Genomic DNA, 21949 nt, shown 5'->3' on the forward strand with positions numbered 1-21949 from the left:
GAAAGAAATAAAAGGTATTCGGATTAGAAAGGCATTACAGGTATTCAGATTAGAAAGGAAAAAGTAAAGCTATCTCTTTTTGCAGATGATATGATCTTATACATAAAACATTAAAACAAACAAGTTCAGCAAGACCGAAAGATAAAGAAACATACAAAAATGAATTGTATTTCTATATACTAGCAATGAACAATCCAAAAATAATATCAAGAAAACAATTACATGTACAACAGCTTCAAAGGAATAAAAAATTAGTAAATTGATGAGGCCATAGTTTACTTTTTTTCTTGTCTATACATATAATCTGAGTTGCTCTCATTAATATATGTATAATCATATACATGATTTTATTTTGTGAATAAACCCATATATATGTATATATATGGTCAACTTATTTTCAATAAGCATGCCAAGACCAAACAATGGGAAAAGAATAAACTCTTCAACAAATGGTGCTAGGACCACTGGATAGCCACATGCAAAAGAATGAAATTAAACCCTCTACCTTATAGCAGATATAAAAACTAACTCTCAATGGATAAGAAAACGTGTAAATCTTTGTGACCATGGACTAGGCAACAGTTTGTAGATATGATTAAAAGCATAAACGACCAAAGAGTAAATAAACTGAATTTCATCAAAATTAAAAACTTTGTGCAAAAAACACTATGAAGAAAGTAGAAAGTCAAACTATAGAATGGGAAAAAATACTTGCAAATCATGTATCTGAGAAGCATCTAGTATCCAAAAAATATATAGAACTCTTATAACTCAACAATAAAAAGGCAAATAACCCAATTTAAAAAATGAGCTAAGTATCCAAATAGGCATTTCTCCAAAAAAGATATACCACTAGTCAATAAGCACATGAAAAGATGTTCAATATCACTAGTCGTTAGGGAAATTCAAATCATGTCCACAATGAAACCAATTTCATACCAACTAGCATGGCTGGAATCAAAAGAAGGGGAAATATAGTGTTGGTGAGAATATGGAGAAATTAGGACCCTCATACACTGCTGGTAGGAATGAAGAATGGTACAGCCTAGTGGAAAACAGTTTGGCAGTTCCTCAAAAAGTTAAACAGAGTTATCTTATGATCCAGCAATTCCACGCTTAGATACATACCCAAGAGAACTGAAAATTATGTTCACGCAAAAACTTGTACACAAATATTCACAGCAGCATTATTCATAATAGCCAAAAATCAATGAAACCAAATGTCCGCCAATGAATGGATAAACAAAATGTGGTAAATCCATACAATGGAATATTATTCAGCCATACAGATCAAATACTGATATATATGACAATATGGATGAGTCTTGAAAACATTATGCTAAGTGAGTTTACAAACTTAAAGGCTACATTGTATATGGTTCCATTTATATGAAATTTTCAAAATAGAAAAATTCATACAAACAGATAAGCATTTGCCAAGGGTTGTGGGAAGGGGGGACTGGGGAGTAACTGGTAACATGTACAGGATTTCTTTGGGGGTAATAAAAATGTTCTGGAATTAAGACATTGGTGATGGTTGCACAACTCTGAATATACAAAAAACCATTGGTGAGTTTTATGGTATGTATACTATATCTCAATTTTTAGTGAGTGGCCTAGTTTAGGCAAATTATATGGCCATCTTAAAACCAATTCTTTTCCTCAAGCATCGCTTCTCTCTTATAATTCCCCTACTCCAAAACCATACCTCTAAAGGAGGTAACTCTACAACACCATCTGCAAAGAACTGTCTGTATTTATAAGGTAAATGGAATATCAGAAGTTTCATAAGCCCCTGCTCTTCCCAAATATTTCGGTCCAGAAGTAATTAGCTGGTCTGAACAAGGCCAGCATCTGTTCAGGGAGAGGCTAGGGATGAATTCCATCTCTAGCTTCCACTCCAGGGTGAGTAATCAGTCAAATAAATATCCTGATAATAATCAAAGCCTGGTTTCTGTAGAAGAGAACTACAAACATGGAAAAGGGCTGGAACAAGAAAATATAAGATGAACATTTTCTTGGGCCTGAAAGTCAGGAAATACTCAAATGATGTGTGCATGCTGAATGAATATATAAGCCATCTTGAAGTGGTTCCCACTGGCCAAACCTGAGAAAATCTGAGCATCAAAATAAATGACAGTCACAGATTATCACCCACTGAATAAAATAGGAATCCATTAATTCATATCCTATAAATACAAAGTCTGATGAGAAACAATCTCCAAGTAATTGCCCACTTTGAGAAAACTGCCCACAAAAGAAGTATTAATTACAAAGAGTAAAAGAATAACTTTATAATGGAAAGGGCCTGGCAGACAATGCCTTAATCAAAGTATCATAGTTAATATCACCAGTAATGGGACAAAATAAAATTAAATATCACCTAAAATTAAATGTCACCTGACAGGACAGAATAAGAACACAAGGTCACTTCTGATATTTTCCTACCAAAGGTGTCTAAGATTAACCTACTTCATGAGGAATCATCAGACAAACCCAAATTAAGAGACAGCCTACAAAATAACTGGCCTGTATCTTCAAAACTGTGAAAGTCATGAAAGTCAAGGAAAGCCTAGGGAACTGCAATGTTCCAGTTTGAAGGCCACTAAAGACACACAACAAATGAATGTAAACTGTGATTCTGAACAAGACCCTATGGCTATAAAGGATACTCTAGGGACAACTGGCCTAATTTGAATGGATGCTGGCAATGTCGCAATGTTAACTTCCTGGTTTTAACAGTTGTACCGAGTCATGCAAGAGAATATGCTTGTTTGCTGGAAACATACACTGAAGAATGCAGGGTTGATGGGACATCATGTCTCCAACTCTCTCTCAGCTGGTTCCAGAAAACTATGTCTTGCAACTTTTCCGTAAATATGAGATTGTTTCAACTCTAAAATGAAATATGAACACACATTCACATGTTCACATCTTAAGAGAACATAAAATAGGCTGGTATAAGCAAAAACAGCTTAAAACAATGCAAAAAAAATCAAGTATATGATTATACACATATTGATGAGAGCAAACTCAGATTATATGTATAGACAGGAAAAAAAGTAAACTATGGCTTCATCAATTTACTAATTTTGGTTATCTCCATGATGGATGTATAATTCTAGTTATACATTGGACTGATCTAAAATGACCAATAAACTAAACTTTAACATGCTAATTTTATATATGTATATATGCATATACATACATGTGTGTGTGTGTACGTGTGTTTGTGTATATATGGATATGACAAAGATCCAAAGTTAAATTGTAGCATGTTAATTCCTTGGTCATTTTTTTCCTCCCTCACCCTCTTTAGATTCTACAGTTTTGTCAACACAGTAAATATGACAAAGAGATATGGAAATCATTGGGTTAATATAGCTTACAGAGATGATTTTGACCAAAAAATCCACTTGATCAACCAAGTTCATTATCTTCACCAACAAATTGAAATGTTTTGTAAAGTATTAATTTTGTTTCATTCTGGGGTTAAATCTGGCCAAACACCAAATAGCTAACTCTTCTCTAAGACAAGTAAGTCTTCTCTATGTTTGCTTAATGTCATAAGACGGTTACGGAATCAAGTGAGTTAGCCCTTTAAGAATATTTCAAGTGCTATCTAGAGTTTATTTTAATAGCTTTCATCTATCAACCATTGTTCTTTCAGCTCAACTCACATATTTTAGAATATTTTAGTGAAAGGAAAAATAGAAAATAAATAAAAGCTTAATAAAATTTAATCTTAATGCCTAGATTTCTGGGCACTGGAAGGGATAAACCAGAACTAAAAGGAGTAGAGATTAAAACAAGGCACACTGTGTATCTTGAGGGGTAAAATATCGTTTTGGGATCTAGTAATTCAGTAATTGCTGACGCTGGCAAAGAAAATAATACGACTAAGCAATGGGTTGCTTATCTATTTCCACAACTACTTAAACATTTTAAGAAAAGTACCTGAAACCTAATATTGGCATACTTCTACCTCTTTTTCCCTATAACCTCTCAAAAAAAACCAGAGAACTATGAACTGTCTGCCCCTAAAATCATTTGTTTTTTTCATCTGACTGCAAGACTTTAACTCCTGGGTGAGTCAGTGAGTGGTGAGTGAATGTGAAAACCTAGGGTACTACCGTACAGTATTGCAGACTTTATAAACACCGTACATATACTTAGGTTACACTAAGTTTATTTAAAAAAATAGTGTAGTGTTAAGCTACTATGTCACTAGGTGATGGGAATTTTTCAGCTCCATTATAATCTTACGGAACCACTGTCGTATGTGTGGTCCATCGCATCGTTATGCAGCACATGACTGTATTCAAATTTTGGTATTCAGTTGGATGATATGACCACTAATTCACCTTCCAATCTCATCTAATACTTTCTTTGAAATACCAATCAAATCCTACCACAATACTCAGTTCTTTGAAAAGTCTCCAACATTCTATCCTATTACATATACTGTTTTCTCATCTGAAATGTACACATAAAGAACATCTATTTATAGACACAGAATCACAGATCAGGAAAGGATCTTAAGGAATAACCTAATCCACTAACCTTAATTTGCAAGTTAGAAAATTCTATCACGTACTTACAAGACTCTAGCATTCTTTCCATTACCCAGTGTTTCTCAAACTCTAGTATGCCTCAGAACCAACCCAGTAGTTCTTAACACAGATTTCCAAGCCTCATCCACAAAGACCAGGCTCTACTAATTTGAGGACAGACCTCGCATGTTTTATTAAACAAGCACTTCAGATTATAATGAAGCAAGGAGTAAAAGCTTCAGATCATAGTAAGAAAATCACAGGAAAAAAGGAACGCATTAAGAATAGGTATAAACCTAAAAGCAACAAATGAGCAGTACAAACAAACAGAGACTGGACTACAGACTAGTGGTTACCAGAGGACTATAGAGTAGTGGTTACTAGTGGGGTGGGGAAGGAGCGGGGAGTTAGTCAGGGTAGAGGGGGTTAAAATGGGGCAGTGGGAAGTGGGAAAAGGGGATCAAATATATGGTAGCTGAAGGAAACTGAACTTTGAGTGGTAAACACACAATAGAATATACAGATGTCAAATGATAATGTACACCTGAAAATTATAATTGTATTAACCAATGTTACCCCCAATAAACTTAATAAAAATAAATAAATAGAGGTGAAGTTAAAAAAAAAGAAAAAAAAATAGGTAGTCTTGCAGCACTTTGCATATCATCTGAAGTTTTCCATTTCTGTCCCCATATTAGAACCTCCAAAAAACAGCTACTCACTGCTACTTGTGCTGAATCCATAAATCTCAGTCCAAAATAGTCGCTTTCAATAAGATCCAAGTGGTATGTAATCTGATCAAACAGCTCCTGACCTTTGGCTTTTTTCTGAAATGGTTAAGAAAATAAATGAATCAATAAGCGGCTTATTATAAGATCAGCAAGCCTGGCTGAAGATGGTTTTAGTAATACATGATCTCTTTTTAAAAATACATTATTTGTAATACCAAAAGTACAACCCAAATTATTATAGCATGTAATGGTAAAATATTACAGTTTTCCAAAAAACCACTTAAGGCCAAAAGAGAATTTGTAATCCTAGAAAATGTTACTTCCTATCAACTAGCAATTATTACTTTGTATCTAACTCTGTGTGTAAGGAGAAATTCTTGCTCTGTCATGTCAATTATTAGAGTCCCTGCTTTAAAAAGAACTTTATAATGTAACAGAAATATAAGAGAAAACACAAGAAAACTTAATAAAACACTTAAGTACAAATCATGTGGAACTGTATTTGCCAATAGATTTTAGAGAAGAGATAGTCACAAAAGAGACCAGAATTATCACTGAAGACTTGAAGATGGTCAGTCTAAAACTGGATAAGAATATAAGGTAGGAAACAGCAAAAAACAAAAATGGAAAGTGGGAAGGAATATAGGACAAAGACTACTGTGATCAATGCAGAAGACATCAAATTGGAGAGAGTGGATAATAGCAAAGAAACTTGTATGGAAAAAGCAGTTCTCAAAATGTGACCCGTAAAGATTCCCCAGATCTTTTCAAAAGCTCCACAGGCCCTATGATTCTCATGAACCTCAATCAAACAACATACTACAAAAGTATGAATGCAGAAGCAGATAATAGACTCATGTACGATTTATTAAATTAGATATTTAAAAGGATTTGCAAAAGTGCATAAAACAATACTATTCTCACTGAATTCTTTTGTTTAGTACAATAGTTATCTTTCGTTAAAACATTACTTAACATACAAGGGGTATATTATTGCTATTTTTAAATTAACCAAGAAATATTTTTAAATATTTCAGTTTTAATTTCTAATATAACTAGTGATAGATATAACCCTCACAAGCAAAAGCTATTGGGATCTTCAATTTTCAAATATTTTCATATAGAGCCAATCCATATTCTTCTCCCTACATAATTTTAATTATGATTTAGAGTATTTCCTGTAAATAAACAAATAGTTGGATTTTTTAATTGAATCATCCATCTCTGACTTTTAACAACTATTACTTCGACTAGTCCATTGCTTTTCCTGCACTTTTTATATCCTTTCTTTTTGATAAATAAAAATGTTATCCCTTTATCAAGATAAGAACTTTACTATACCCTCATGCCCCAAATCTCTCCTCCAATCCTCATCATGTTTTACAGATATACTTCTCTATTTCCTTTCTTTGGTCATGGCTAAGTTTTTAAAGACAATAATCTTTACTTTGGTATCTGATTATTCTTAACACATTTTACATGCATATATTTCACATATCTAGCAGCATGTGCTAGATTAGTTTTTCTACTCATTTGAGTTCTTCCTCAAGAAATGTTCCCCATGTGGGAACTTCTATGGCTGATCCTCAATGGTCTTCATGTTTGAGAATATTTTCATCATGCTCTTCTACCTGAACGAGTTGGCTGGATATAATATTCAAAGTTCAAAATGGTTTTCTCTCAATAATCTCTTCGATATTCAAAATATATTACTCTATCATCTTACAGTCTATATTGCTGTTGAAAAGTGTGATGTCAATTTGAATCTTGTTCCTTAATAATATTTATTCTCTTGAAAGCTTTAGACTTTTCTCTATCTCTGATGATTTTAAATTTCATTATAACGTGTCTAGGTATGGGGTTTTTCTAACTCTATTTGGTACTCTATTGGGCCTTTTTAATGAGATCTTTCATCTCTCTTTAATTCTGGGAACTCAATCTACTGTTTCCTCAAATATTTCTCCTTTATTTTTATCATTTTAAGTTTCCTACCAGATGCTGGCACTTCTAGTTTTTTTAAACATAGTCATTTAATCAATAATCTTGATGATTATGGTTTATTTGTCCATTTTACAAATATGTAACAGACAAAAATTCAGAAAGCTTTAGTTAATATGAAAAAATTACACAACTAAAAAAAATGACATGGCTAGAGTCTGAATTTTGTTGTCTGCCTGTCAAGTTCAGATTCCCTAAGGGTTACACGTTATACCCAGATTTCATCTGAAATATCACCTCTCAGATCAATAATCAGAGACTCCAACTTCTTATCACAACCTCCTCTTCAAACTTATTCACAAAATTATACTCAATGCCTAGGTTCTCCAACTACATAAGAACTTCCACTGACCCTCACTTAACAAGCAGCAGCCCCAATTTCTTTTTTTAACATAAAATTTACCATTTTAACCATTTTAACAAATACAATTCAGTGCCATTAAATAGTCATATATTCACAATGTTGTGCAACCATGACCACTATCCATTTCCAGAACTTTTCAATCATCATCCCAATCAGAAACTCTATACCCATTAAACAAACACTCCTCACACCTCTCCCCTCAACCTGATAACCTCTTTCCTACTTTCCACCACTGAACAGTGTTAGCACTCTTCTGGAAAACCATTTGATCATATATTTGAGGGTTTATTTCTAAATTCCCTATACTGTTCCATTGGTCTATATGTCCGTCTGTATGCCAGAACCTGTTTTGATAACTATAGCTTTGTAATAAGTTTTGAAATAAAGACGTGTGAGTACAAATTTTTTTCTTCTTTTTCAAGATTGTCTGGCTATTTGTGGAGTTCCATGAGATTCTATATGAATTTCAGGATGGACTTTCCTATGTCTGCAAAAAAGTCCTCAGAATTTGGTAGGGATTACATTGAATTTATAGATGACTTTGGGTAGTACTACCCTCTTAACAATATTGAGCCTTCCAATCCATGAACACAGGATATCTTTCCATTTATTAGAATATTCTTTCATTTCTCTCAGAAATGTTTTGTAGTTTTCAGTGTACAGGCATACCTCAGAGATATGGTTCCAGACCACCGCAATAAAGCAAATATCACAATAAAGCAGGTTACATGAGTTTTATGGTTTCCCAGTGCATATAAATGTTTATAATATAATCTATTAAGTATGTAATAACATTATGTCTAAAAAAGTGTACATATCTTAATTTAAAAACACTTTATATCTAAAAAATGCTAACCAACATGTGAACCTTCAGTGAGTCATACTCATTTTGCTGGTGCAGGGTCTTACCTTCATTTATTAAAAATGCCATACCTGTGAGGCACAATATAACAAGGTATGCCTAGCCTATACAAGTGTTTTATCTCCTTGGTTAAATTTATTCCTAAGCATTTTATTCTCCTTGATGCTATTATAAATAAATTTTCTTAATTTCAGTTTCGAATTGTTCATTGCCAGTGTATAGAAGTATAACTGCTTTTTTTGGTTATTTTATCCTGCAATTTTGCTAGATTCACTTATTAGCTCTAAAAAGGTATATGTGGAATCTTTAGGATTTTCTACTTATAAGATCATGTCATCTTGAACAGAGATAATTTTACCTCTTCCTTTAGAATTTAGATGCCTATTATTTCTTTTTCTGCCTAACTGCTCTGGCTAGAACTTCTAAGATTATGCTGAATAGAAGTGGTGAAAGCAGGCATCCTTCTTTTATTCTTTATCTTAGGGGAAAAGGAACTTCTACTCTTATCTTCCATTTCATAACTTTTATTTTATGCTTCCTATTTTGTAGTTTCTTTCCACCTACAGGAAAAGTTCCTATAAATGACTTCCAATTTACCAATTTGTCCTTTATTATAATTCACATTAATTTTGTCCCATTGACAGTATTTATTATACTTTCATACCTAACTTTTCCATTTGGTCCTTTTAAGTAAGTTTTATTCTTGTTTCGTATTGCTAATATTTTCCCTTACCTTTTAGAAAATTTATCAGACTTTTTTTCCCATCTGCCTTTGCATCTAGTGCTATCTGTAATAGTTTGATGTCTTTTGTTACTTGACTTTTGAAATGCTTGTTTCCTTATTTTGGCCATATTCACTGGGAATAAGTCACTTTCTGTAGATCATGTGTAACGAAAAAGAAGTCAACCCAGTTCTGTATTAGCTCCATTTAGCTCTGAGAAATCAATGCGGGTACAGAGGAGTCCTATGGAAGAGAATCCCAAGAACCAAAAAACCACAGTTGATCACTTTCCATTCAACAAACAACTGCTTAAGTCAGTGATTCACTCCCATTCCCAAGGGAAAAGTAAAGTAACACTAGGAAAGATATATTCCTTTCATTATAATTTATCATTCCCTAAAGAGGGGCAGGGAATATAGGTAAGGGAATTTTAGGGGTTAGGAATTTTAGAAGTAGGGAACTTTAGCCAACACAATTATTTACTTTTGAGGACAGCTGCACACACCATCTGAGTCTGTGCTTTCATACCACTCAGTCAGGGCCAGATACTAATTATGAAGACAACAACTGGGGGTAAAGATCAAGGCCTGACTTCAAATGGCCACCCCTCCCCATGTTATACTTCCATAATTCCCCTAACCTGCAGCTGCCACCACTGTCACCACCACAATCACCAGTGGGAGTACACATGTGCGTGCGCATATACACACATACCCCATTACCAACACTCCTTCCCTAAGGCTTTCTAATTTTTACTTCTTATATTTTATGATCTTTCCTTCAGAGATTAATCTTGGGGGAGGAAGCCAGCAGCTGGTTGGCTTATTCCAAAGACAGCAAGTTCAATGGCTAAAGTAAAGCAAATATGAGAAAATATGGTCAACAATGTGACAGAAATGAGCAAAAGGCAATGAAATCTTAAACCCACATGGGCAAATAAGACAAACTAACTCAATATTTGAACATATTTGTTCTATGAGAAATATGGACAAAGGAAGGAGAGAGACTGTTATTACTGGAAACAACAGAAGAAAATTTCTGATTTTAAATCATACTCATAATAACTAAGTCACGAAGCACTAACAAACTTCAACAGCAAACAGCAATTATGCAAAACTTTGCAAATGCCAATGACCTTAAATGGAACACAAAATATTTTTAAATTATAGCAGAAAGTCACAGAAATCATCTACAGCATTCGCTTCTCTGGTACCAAATGTACATGCTTCCATTACCTTAATTCTAAGGTACATATATGGAATCAATTTCATATTCCATCAACATTCTTTATTTGCTTCAAAGACCAAAAGGAAGCATGACTTAAAAAATTACTCTCATCCTTATTATTCTGCCAAAGCATCATGTGCCAGCCTCTTAAAACATGACAACTGCATTCTGAGAAAATAAAGAATGGACTGCCAACTGGGTAGCTGTTTCCTCAGAAAAAACTTCTCAAGTAGGTAGTGACTCCTTAGTAGAGGTTAACTGAGGCCAACCAACAGTGAACGCAGGCACTTGCAGATTCCTGATGTTAATGCTCAATCTAACAGAAATGTGACATTTCAAAAGAGAATTTCTTGAAACACTTGAGAATTTGCCTGTTTTCCAAAGCAGCTGCACCATTTTACACTCCTGCCGAAAAATAGAAGAGGGTCCAAATTTCTCCACATCCTCACCAACACTTGCTATTACCAGACTTTTTTACTTCAGTCTATCTAGTTGGTGTGAAGTAGCATATCATTGTAGTTATTATGCATTTCCCTGACTAATGAGGTCAAGCATCTATTCCTGTGCTTAATGGTCGTTTATATATCCTATTTGGAGAAATTTCCATTCAGATCTCTTACCCATTTTTAAACTGGGTAATATACCTTTTTATTATTGTATTAGAACAGTTCTTTATATATTCTGGATACAAGTGCTTATCAGATATATAATTATGCAAATACTTTCTCCTATTTTGTGAGGCAGTCTTTTCACTTTCTTGATGGTGTTCTTTGAGGTACAAAAGTTTTTAATTTTGATAAAGCCTAATTTATTTTTCCTTTTGTTGTTCATGTTTTTGGTGACATGGCTAAGAAACTGGTGTCAAATCCAAGATCATAAAGATTTATCCCTACATTTTCTTCTAAGAGTTTTATATTCTTAGCTCTTACGTTAGTGTTTGTCCATTTTGAGTTAATTTTTATATGTGGTGTGAGGTAAGGTTCCAACTTCATTCTTTTCCGTGTGGCTATCCGGTTCTCCCAGCATCACTTGTTGAAAAAAACTATTCTTTCCCCCCACTGAATGGTTCTGGAATCCTTGTCAAATACCAAATGATCATCGATGTATGGGTTTATTTCTGGGTTCTCTATTCTGTTCCACTGATCTGTGTGTGTCTAACCTTCTGCCAGTAGCGCAATATCTTGATTACCATTGCTTTACAGTAAGTCTTAAAATTGGGAAATATTAGTTCTAATACTTTGTTCTTTATCAATACTATTTTGGCTATTCTGGGTCCCTTGCAATGCCATATGAATTTTATAATCAGCTTGTCAATTTCTACAAATAAGTCAGCCTGTACTCTGGTGACTCTGTAGATCAGTTTCAGGTATACTGCTATCTTAACAATGTTAAGTCTTCCAATTTGTAACCATGAGATGTTTTTTCTTTTTCTTTTATTTAAAGGTATAACTATACACAATATATATAATTTAAAGACTTCAGTATCTATATCGGCAAAGTAGAAATATAAAATTATCTATTAGTTAATCAAATATTTCCTATTAAAACATAGGTAATACAGAGTTTGACAAGACAAGCTAATTCTAAACACTAATAAATCATAAATCAAAGGAGTTACTGTGACATTTACAAAGAAAAAAATTTAAAATCACACAAATTTCTACCTGATGTCTTTATCATTCACTGAAAGGCATTCTCACTGTATTAGTACTTTTTAAAAAAGAAAAGGAAATAGAAGGTATTTAAACCCTTTCCCCAATTTTAAGGAGAAAATTGAAAGAGCAGAAAATGACCATTGCTACTTGTACATATTAATCTGGAGTCTATAGGATTTAAATTACTCTATTTAATCACAAATAATCCTTTACATATTGCCTGGGCAATCATCTTAGTTCTATGCTGGCTTGCAACAGTAACTAGTGACCCTAATCCTAATGGGAAATGAGTATGTGCTTCCTTCATTCTCCAAAATCAATTCTACATCTTTCAGCATCATACTAGACTGGCCGAGAAGCTAAATGAGAAAAAGGGAAAACCTTTTCTTCTCAGAAATGAATATTCATCTGGTCTATTTTTTTCTTTAGTAAGGCAGTTTAGTTGGCAGGCCAATGATTATTTTAGATTCATGCAAGCATCTAGAGTTAGTTTACTAACTCTAAGATTTCACCTGTGGAGCTGAAAAGGCAATTGTTCTAGTTCTACAAAAAGTTCAATTTAAAACTCTTGACTTTTCACTGCAACTGTCTGCATAAGAGAGGCCAGCTTGCATTTCTGGCCTTGATTAAGCATCACATACACCCTACTGAGCATACCAAGCACAGGAAACCATTCTATACCAGTCAGTAGCCATTTGTTCCACTACTTTAAAACCTAGTGCTTTCTCTTCCACACTACACTGCCTTTTTAAAATAGCTCCTACAAAGTCTATTTTCCTAGTACAAGCCTTTCCATCAACAACCCTGAGACTTCATACTTCAAACATTAGGTAATAAGAAACTTCTTTCCAGTCTCCTACTCAACAATCTCAAGCTTTTCACCACATAATGATATTTTAATGGAATAGTACACAAAACTCTTAAGATACTTATCAAATAAAAAAAAATGAATATGAATACTATCCTCACAAAGTGTCACATATTAGAATTTCTGATGAGCCCTCAAGAAGCCATTACAGGACAAAAATTTAAATGCCTTAAAGTCTTCCAGAATCAAAAACTCTAAAAATGTCATCTAATGTAAATAAATACTCATAACGATGGCTTTAAAACATTTTTAGAAATCCTGTCTTTAATTTTATATTCCATTATTTAAAAAATTCATAAGGTACATATCTAATACATTCTAAATTATTCAATTAATCAGAATACTCATTTAAACGAACTACCTAACTCCTTAATCTCTCATTCTGTGAGCTTAAAGCCTTCCTGAGCTTATTCAGCTATGTGTTATTGCGGCGTCCAGGCTATCGCCTTGCACAAAAGGACTTTTTTAAAACTGCATTTTGGGTAAATGAGTGTGTACTAGAGAATTTGTGGAGAAAACACTGTAGAACATCCAATGATGCTTACATCAAAACTGCACATTTTACAGCTTAATTATGTAAATCTTTTAATGCAGAACAAAGACACGAGAGAGAGATTTGGCATTAGTCAATAGTTCAGAAAGAAACTCTCACAAAGCCATGACTACCTCTCCCTCTCCTTAAAAAAAAATGCCTGTAAGAAATAAGTTAACCCCTTTCAAATATAATGGAATGCTTTACACTGTTAGTATTATTCATAACTGCAAAGAAACCTATCCAAAATTTAAATACAATTACAACATTCTGTCTTGAAATAAAGATTACAGTGTATTAAAAACGTCCCCTGCAAATGACTCCAGGAGCACAGAAGTAGTCAGATTTGAGGGATATGAAGAAAGTCCTTTTCTTCATTTCATTAAAATTTCTGCAAGCATATCAAACTGTGGAGGATTTGTTTTGAGAAAAGTGAGGAGTGTTTTGAAAACTACAGGAAAGTATCGAGAAGTAAAAGTCTTACAGTATACATATAGGTATTATTCTGGTTCCCAAAGTTTCTCATTGCTTTAACAATTGCTCATCAAGTATTGTGAGAAATCCACCAGAGTACTATGTACTGCCATCATAAAGAACACACATAAATACACACAAATGTCTCACGGCAACAAGTGTCGTATTATTTGAATGTTTAGGCAGCTCCCACTAATTTCAGAGAAATATTATCATGCAAGGTACCTAACCACACTACCTGAATCATGTACCTATGTTATAGTGCCTGATCCATACTAACTCATATTACTTAATTCTCCCAGGAAGTTATCAAGTAGTAAGTGTAAATGAAGAAGGTGATCTCATACAGAATTTGCAGGTCAGCAAGACCTACGTACCGGCAAGTCCACACTAACATCAGTACCATCCAGAAGGGACACCCGACATGTGATGATGGATTTAGAATCTCCAGCTGCAGGAATGTGTGTGGCAGCTCGTTGAGCTTCTCTGAGTCGTTCCTTCTCAGCATGTTTACGCATTGACCGACGCCCAAGTGTTCTACGGAAGAAGCTCAGCATTTTTGTCACTATAAAGCCAGAGAGAAAAAGATATCAGAAGACTCCCCACAATTTGCAGTCAGACAAATGGTGTTATTTAGTAAAGTCCTGCGGACATTAGTAGTTATGTTACTTAATTAAAAGGACTCCTGGTCAAGGAAATCTGAAAAAAAGTGAAAACTGGCTACTTCGATTCAAAGTTTTTAAAGACATTATGTAAAATAGACATAGGCTTACATCATTTCTAAACTTACTGGACTATTTTCTAAGGAGCTGGTCTGGTAGGAGAAGGTAAACATTTATGAAGCTTATCACATCTTTTAGATGAATAAATTATATGTAAAATAGCCATATATCCCTATAAACGTTAGGAGACAATGCCATATACTAAGGCATCCTGTGATGATAACAATCCTAAAAAGTTTCTCTTCTGAGCGTTCATAATAAAAATACAAAATTAATCACCTATTTCAACTAAAATACAAATAATTCAAAGTTTTCGTCAAATATTCTACTATAGATTTTAAATTGCCACTTAACATAAACAATTCTTTATAATATCAAATTAATGTTACTTCTTTATTTATCTCTATTAAGAAAATTAAGGTTAATCAAAATAATTAAGATATTAATTTTAAAAATACAGCACACATAAAATGGAAATATAAAAACTACCTTGCTAACCTGTTTGAATTTACAAAAGGAAGTTTGAGAAAAATAAGTACATATAACTAAGCCAACAAATAATTAATTCCAGAGAAAACAAGAAGTTGCATAGAAAAGGGAACGTAATCACAGTACACTACATGACTCAGCTAATTGCTTAGTCATTATACCATAAACGTTAAATATTGATCTACCCATAAATTAACTGAGTGAAGGTTTATATAAAAGGTAGGTGAGGACAGAAAGCTAATTCCTCATCTTATCTAGCAGAAATTCAACAGATAATTCAAATCAAGAAGTAACAATAAGAGCATGTTATGTAATATGTGACTGGTTGCCTTGAGGGAGCAGAATTCAAGATAGTGATTTTCAAAAGAAGCCTTCCCATTAGATGGCTCTTTCAAGTTTATTTATAAACTTGATAAAAATAAAACCTAATTTTAAATAAATACTATCACAAAAAATAAGCACCTATAAATTAAAGGTTATTGTATATGTATTACAAGTATAGATATTCATACATAATTAGGTAAACTGGCAAAGCCATGATACTTGTAATTTATATATTTACTTGCTTAGATCCTAAGGAAATAACTGAAATTTTTAATAGCTTTTTAAGTTTACAAAGTACTCATACATAACATCTAGATCCAGTCTCTCTCTTTCCAGGTTTATTTTCAGGCATTGCTCCCTCTTCACCTTGCTATCCAGTCTTATTTCAGTTGCCTATGAAGGTCAAACTTGTTATCCCAGACTTCTAAAGCCTTATGTCAGAGAATCCCTCCTTTTAACTCAACTCCCCCTATAAAGTTAGTTCCACTGAACCTTGAAAGTATTTTACTTTTTTACTAATCAGATTTTAATTATTCATTTACACGTCTGTCTCCTTTATTGTAAGGTCTTTGAGGAAATAATTCCTACCCAACACATTTCATCATCAAGTACAACTATATAATTGTACTTGATCTTCAGAAACACACCCCAAAGTATTATCTTATTTTCATGACAACGGTCAGAGATAATGGCCAAGTCCATTATTTAGTAAATAGTGAAGACAAGGGCTCAAAGTGATTTCCTGACTCTACATCTTGGTCCTTCTTTCTACTATATCATAGAACCATTTCTGTAAAACTCACATTTTAAAGATAAGAATTTGTTAGGCCCTTATCAGAGGTGTTCTTTGCATATATATTCTATTCAGATGGTTGCCTCTTTGCCTCACTGATGGTTTCTTTTGCTGTTCTGAAGCTTTTAAATTTGATCTAGTCTCATTCATTTATTTTTGCTTTTACTTCCTTTGCCTTTGAGGCCAAATTCATAAAATCCTCTCTAAATCCAAGGTCCTTAAGTTCAGTACCTATGTTTTTGTCTATGAAATTTATTGTTTCAGGTCTTTTGTTCAGGTCCTGGATCCATTTTGAGTTAATTTTGGTGTATGGTGATAGACAACAATCTAGTTTCATTCTTTTGCATGTGGCTTTCCAGTTTTCCCAGCACCATTTATGGAAGAGGCTTTCTTTTCTCCATTGTATGATTTTGGCTCCTTTGTGAAAAATCATTCGCTTATATATGCAGGGGTTTACTTTGTTCCATTGGCCTGTGTCTGTTTTTCTGCCAAATACCATGATGTTTTGATTGTTGTCACTTTGTAGTATAATTTGAAGTCAGGCAGAAAGGCCTAATAGCCAAAATATATGAAGAACTCATACAACTCAACAAAAAACAATCCAATTAAAAAATAGGCAGAGGACCTAAACAGACACTTTTCCCAAGAGGACATACAAATGGCCAACAGATATATGAGAGGATGCTCAGCTTCGCTAGCTATGAGAGAAATGCAAAACTAAAATGAGATGCCATCTCACACCTGTTTGAATGGCTATCATCAACAGGATAAGTGTTATAATAACAAGTGTTGGGAGAGAATGTAAGGAAAAAGGAACCCTCATACACTGCTGGTGGGAATGCGAACTAGTACAAATACTATGGAAAAAATGGAGGTTTTCCTTAAAAAAAAACTAAGAAGTGAATGTGATCCAGCAATCCCTCTTCTGAGTATTTACCCACAAAGATATATCCATCCCAATTTTCATAGCAGCATTATTCACAGTGGAAAGGACATGGAAGCAATCAAAGTGTCCTATGATAGAAGACTGAATAAAGATGATGTAGTACATATACACTGGACTATTATTCAGCCATAAGAAAAGATGAAATACTGCCATTTGCGACAACACGGATAGATCTTGAGATAATTGTGCTAAATGAAATAAGTCATACAGAAAAAGTTGAGAACCACATGATTTCATTCATATTGAGATATAAAATTTAAAGCGACAAACAAACATGACAAACAAACAAAGACTCATGGACAGGGACAGTGGATTAGTGGTTACCAGAGGGAAGTGGGAGGGAGGAGATAGATGGAGTGAAAAGGAGTCAAATAATTGGTGATGGAGGAAATCTAACTTTGGGTGGTGAACACATAATGCGATGTGTATATATATGGCAAACTGTTAAATTGTACACTTGAAACTTACTTGATTTTATTAATCAATGACTGTCACCCCCAATAATTTTTAATAAAAAAATAAAGATAAAATAAAGATAAGAAATTATTAAAGATCACAGCTAAAAAGTTAAATGAAAATACAAACAAAACACATATGGTGAATTTGTTATCTTTGACATTAATTCAGCTCATTCAACAAACAGCAAGGGGAAAAATAAAGATGCAAAGTAAAACGTTTTAAAAAACTTAAAATGCATATCGATCACAATGTATGAACCTACTCTAGATCCTAATACAAATAAATGTTTTTTAAGTTGTCAGATGTTATCACTGGGAGAAGCTAGGTGAAAGGTATATGGGAATTCTGTACTATTGTTATTACTTCTACATAAGTCTAAAATTATTTCAAAAGAAAAAATTTTTAAGTCATACATTTGTTATATATAACAAGTCTTGTATAAACAGTTGATGCTTTAAACTAAGTGCACTTGTAAACAAAAATAAAAACTGAAATACCAACATCTTAAAAAATAATAGCTAGAAATTGAGGATTATACTCTCATTTTACAAGTTTATGACTCCTATATAATTATGTAAACTAGCAAATCCATGATAATTGTCATCTGAGCTTCCCAAAGACATAAATTACACACACATTTGAATACTGACTGGACTGTTTATAATAACCAAGGAATTACTGCCATTTTAATTCTAGATAAAATAGTGGTATTAAAGGTAAGTTTTGAAAAGTCATTACTTTTTAAAAATACATATTGAAATTGGCCAGATAACTGGCCAATAACTGTTGAAGCTGGACAATAGGTACATGGGGGTTTATTATACTCTTCTGACTATTTCTGTATATGTTGAATTTTTCCATAATAAAAGGTTTTTTAAGGGAAAAATGTTTAAAATATCTACAACTTTGTGGTTCTTAGGAAGAAAACTTGTTTCATAATTCATTAAGTTTTCTGACTTTCACCTTATCCTACATCTTGAAAATAAAAACTCATTATACGGAGTTAACCTGCTAAAGAAAAACACAGCTTCTTTCAGATTTAGATTTTAATAACTATGTATTTTGAACTAAAAAACCCAATTCTACAAGTTCTTCGCAAAAATAAGAAAGCAACTTACATGAAAATAAATTTCAGACAGACTAAAGATTTAAAAATAAATGAAGACTAGAAGGAAACAAATAGTATATTAGAGCAAAGGGCTGTTAAAATTCTTCGGCAAAAGGATTTTTTTGAAAAGATTAACATGCAGTTTAATAAAGAACTATCACAAACCATTAAGATTAACAACCCAACAGAAAAATAAAGGGGCAAGATATGAAGAAACAAGCTCTAAAAGATGATATGCAATGAAAATATTTATTTAGAAGATGTTCAACCTCAACATACCCAAGGAAATCCAAATATAAAAATAATATATTGTCTGTCATGTAAAAGACTAAAGATAGCCGCTGTTGAAAAGGATATAGGAAAAACAATACACGGTCCCCTTTGGAGGAGTATTTGACCACACAAATAAAATTTCAATATGCATACCCTTTCACTCAGCAATTCTATCTATATCTATATCTGTATCTAAAGAAATAGTCCTACATATGCTTCAAGTTGTAAGAACAGGGATTTTTCAGGACATAATTAACTTAAGAAAATTTTAAATGTTCATCAACACACAAAGTTGTTAAATTATCATACATATAATGACATGCAACACAGCTGTTTTTAAAATACAGTTGACTTAGACACAAAATTTATAAGTGAAAACTGAAATCAAGAGAAAAAAATAGTTTTATCCCACACGGAGTTGGGATACATATACATACTTATATCTTATACAAATGAACTAGAAGGACATGCAAACTATTAAGTGAGGTTATCTCTGTAGAGGGTCACGTGGAGGTACTTATATCTTCTATACTGGGAATATATGAACACGTCAGAAAAGTTTTTAAAATTTACTGTTAAAAATTTTTTCCCCATATTCACTTTTCCCACCCCCTACTCCCACTTACATTCTTCATGCTACACCAGTGGATTTTTAGCAACCACAAATCTGATCCCTGTTTAAAAATTTTTAATGGCCTTGCTCCCTGATCTAGCTCCTCCACCTGCCTGAACCTTGGCAGCCCACTCCCAGCTGCTCACCGCTGTAGTATCCCTTCTGCATAGCCCAAGTCTTTTTAACTGCAAGCCTTTTTTTCCCCCTTAACTCTTCTACCTTTCTGGAAAGTTCTTTTTCCACTTCACCTCTCCCGCACTCCCCTACCCTCTCCTACTTCCCATGGCTAACTTCACATTTCTGGTTGAAATGTCTTTTCCTCAGAAAAGCATTCCCAACTCCTCAGTCCGAATTAGGGGCTCCTTTTAGTACTCTTAGCCTTTTCTTTATAACACTTAAACTATAATTAAATATCAAATTGTTTACTTTTTTTACTGGGAATTTTCCCAGTAGGACACAAAGACAGGGAGACCTAGTCTGACTCATTCACAACTATGACCTAGCTAGCACAACCACCTGCATATTAGGCACTTAATAAAGAACTTGTCTGACACTAAAATGATAGTGAAATTTTGGGGTAAGTTTTTAAAAATTACTAGTTTTTAATCTGTTGCATCTCATATTTTGGCAATGAAGAAGAGTTTCCTTTAAAATCAGAAAAATACAAATTGCATTTACTACTTAAGTTTTTGTTTAGACATCTAAAACTAAAACGTCATGAAATATGTATACTTTCATACATTACTGGAGGTCATAATTTTTGGTAACCAACTGCTTTTTTAATAAAGCAACATACCAATATACAGCAAGTGCCATGAAGATATCTTTTGCCCAGTAGTCCCAAAATATTTTCTGTGAGATTTTAAGAGAATTCAACAGAAATTATGCTGTACATATCGTTTTCTAATAAGGTTTGCCCATATAAAAGAAAGAAAATCCTGCAAACTAGTTTGTATGCACTAATAAGCCACTATGCTAGGCAGGGTTCAGCAATGTGTTATGTTAGAAATGAAGTTATCGTAAATTTTTATCCTTATTCTTAAAAAAATTTCTTTTGATATTAATTAAAAATGTCAAACAGTTTAAAATACTTGAGTCTCTTGCTCTTAAATAAAATTCAGGAGACTTGGTAACCATAAAGAGAGTGGCAAAACAATTCATGTTTACACGCCAAAGAACCCATCATTAACATGCCCCATGCCACAGGTGGAGGCGGGGAGGGTCCTTTAGACCTCGTCATTCCTGGGAACGCATATGTCTATCAAAACTTCAAAGTGGCTCCAGTATTAGTCAAACGCAAATGAGCTCCAAAAGTGCACTCGGGTTTTTGTCATAAGACTGTGACAGAAATTTAAGGTGTGTTTTTTTCCTTGACCTGCCACATTCACCCCACCAGCTGGACGGCCAAGCCGCTGACTCGCAGGTGAAGGGCGCCCACCGCCCTCTCACCAGGCCGGAGGCCCCCTAGCTACTCCGGAGCAAGGCCCCCGCCGGCCAGGAGGGCGGGCCCCCGCACACACTGACCAGCTTCGCCCAGGGCGCTCCGCTCCCGCCGCGCAGTATCGCCTGAAACTCGGCGGGCCTACCCCATTGGCCGCCGCCGCCCCTCCCCTGTCGCGGGTTTAATATTTTGCCGGCCAGTCCGGGAAGCTCCGGGCAGCCGGAGGATCCTGGGGCGAGGCTGCAGCACGGACCGTGAGCGCAGACTCCCAGTGCGGGCGTGGAAGGGTCACTGGAGCTGTGAGGTGAGCGGGGCGTGCAGCAAGCCGGGCGCTGGCAGGGCAGCCGGGGCCACTGGGCCTCGCGCTTACCTGGGCCAGGACGACAGCGCAGCGGCGATCAGAGGGGAGAGGTCCAGAGCGAGGCTGAGGAGGGGGCGGCTTCTCCGAGAACCAAGAAATGGCGGCCAGAGGCGCGAACCCACCCGACGATAATCCCCCGGAGGACCCAGGCTACCCGCCGGCCCGCCCCTTAAAGCCCCCTCTAAGCTCCGCCCTGGGGCGGGGCGCACCGCTCTTAAATGGGCAATGACACCGCCCCGGAAATCGCCCGGCTGGGCGAGCTTAAAGGGGCGATGTCTGGCCCTGCCAACCTAGAACCAAGGCTAGCGGCCGCAGGGTCGTGGCTGGTTTAAAAGGGCGCTGCCGAAACGTATCCCTGACCATCAGACGTTCACCCTCAGAGTGGGTGCAGGCCCGCACCTAGCCTCACAATTAGTCATATCACAAAGACGGCT

The 21949-nt window shown here is 34.8% G+C and overlaps 1 protein-coding gene across 5 annotated transcripts in view; it reads right to left on the reverse strand.

The window, feature by feature from the left end:
* The window catches only part of EPB41L5 (erythrocyte membrane protein band 4.1 like 5), a 137870-nt gene extending 116187 nt beyond the window's left edge, over positions 1 to 21683 (reverse strand). For 3 of the 5 annotated variants that reach the window (XM_039872647.1, XM_039872646.1, XM_039872650.1), the window contains exons 1-3: positions 21525 to 21682; positions 14364 to 14551; positions 5276 to 5380 (exon numbers count right to left, since the gene is read on the reverse strand). In XM_039872647.1, the coding sequence (XP_039728581.1) occupies positions 5276 to 5380; positions 14364 to 14543 (285 nt within the window). In that variant the 5' untranslated portion in view covers positions 14544 to 14551; positions 21525 to 21682. Of the gene's footprint in view, positions 1 to 5275; positions 5381 to 14363; positions 14552 to 21524 lie in introns of all 5 variants that reach the window. The other 2 variants (XM_039872648.1, XM_039872649.1) reach the window with 2 other exon arrangements.
* Between the last annotated feature and the right edge of the window lie 266 nt (positions 21684 to 21949).

Source organism: Pteropus medius, unplaced genomic scaffold (genome assembly GCF_902729225.1).
Source record: "Pteropus medius unplaced genomic scaffold, Ma_sr-lr_union100, whole genome shotgun sequence".
Classification (NCBI taxonomy): domain Eukaryota; kingdom Metazoa; phylum Chordata; class Mammalia; order Chiroptera; family Pteropodidae; genus Pteropus; species Pteropus medius.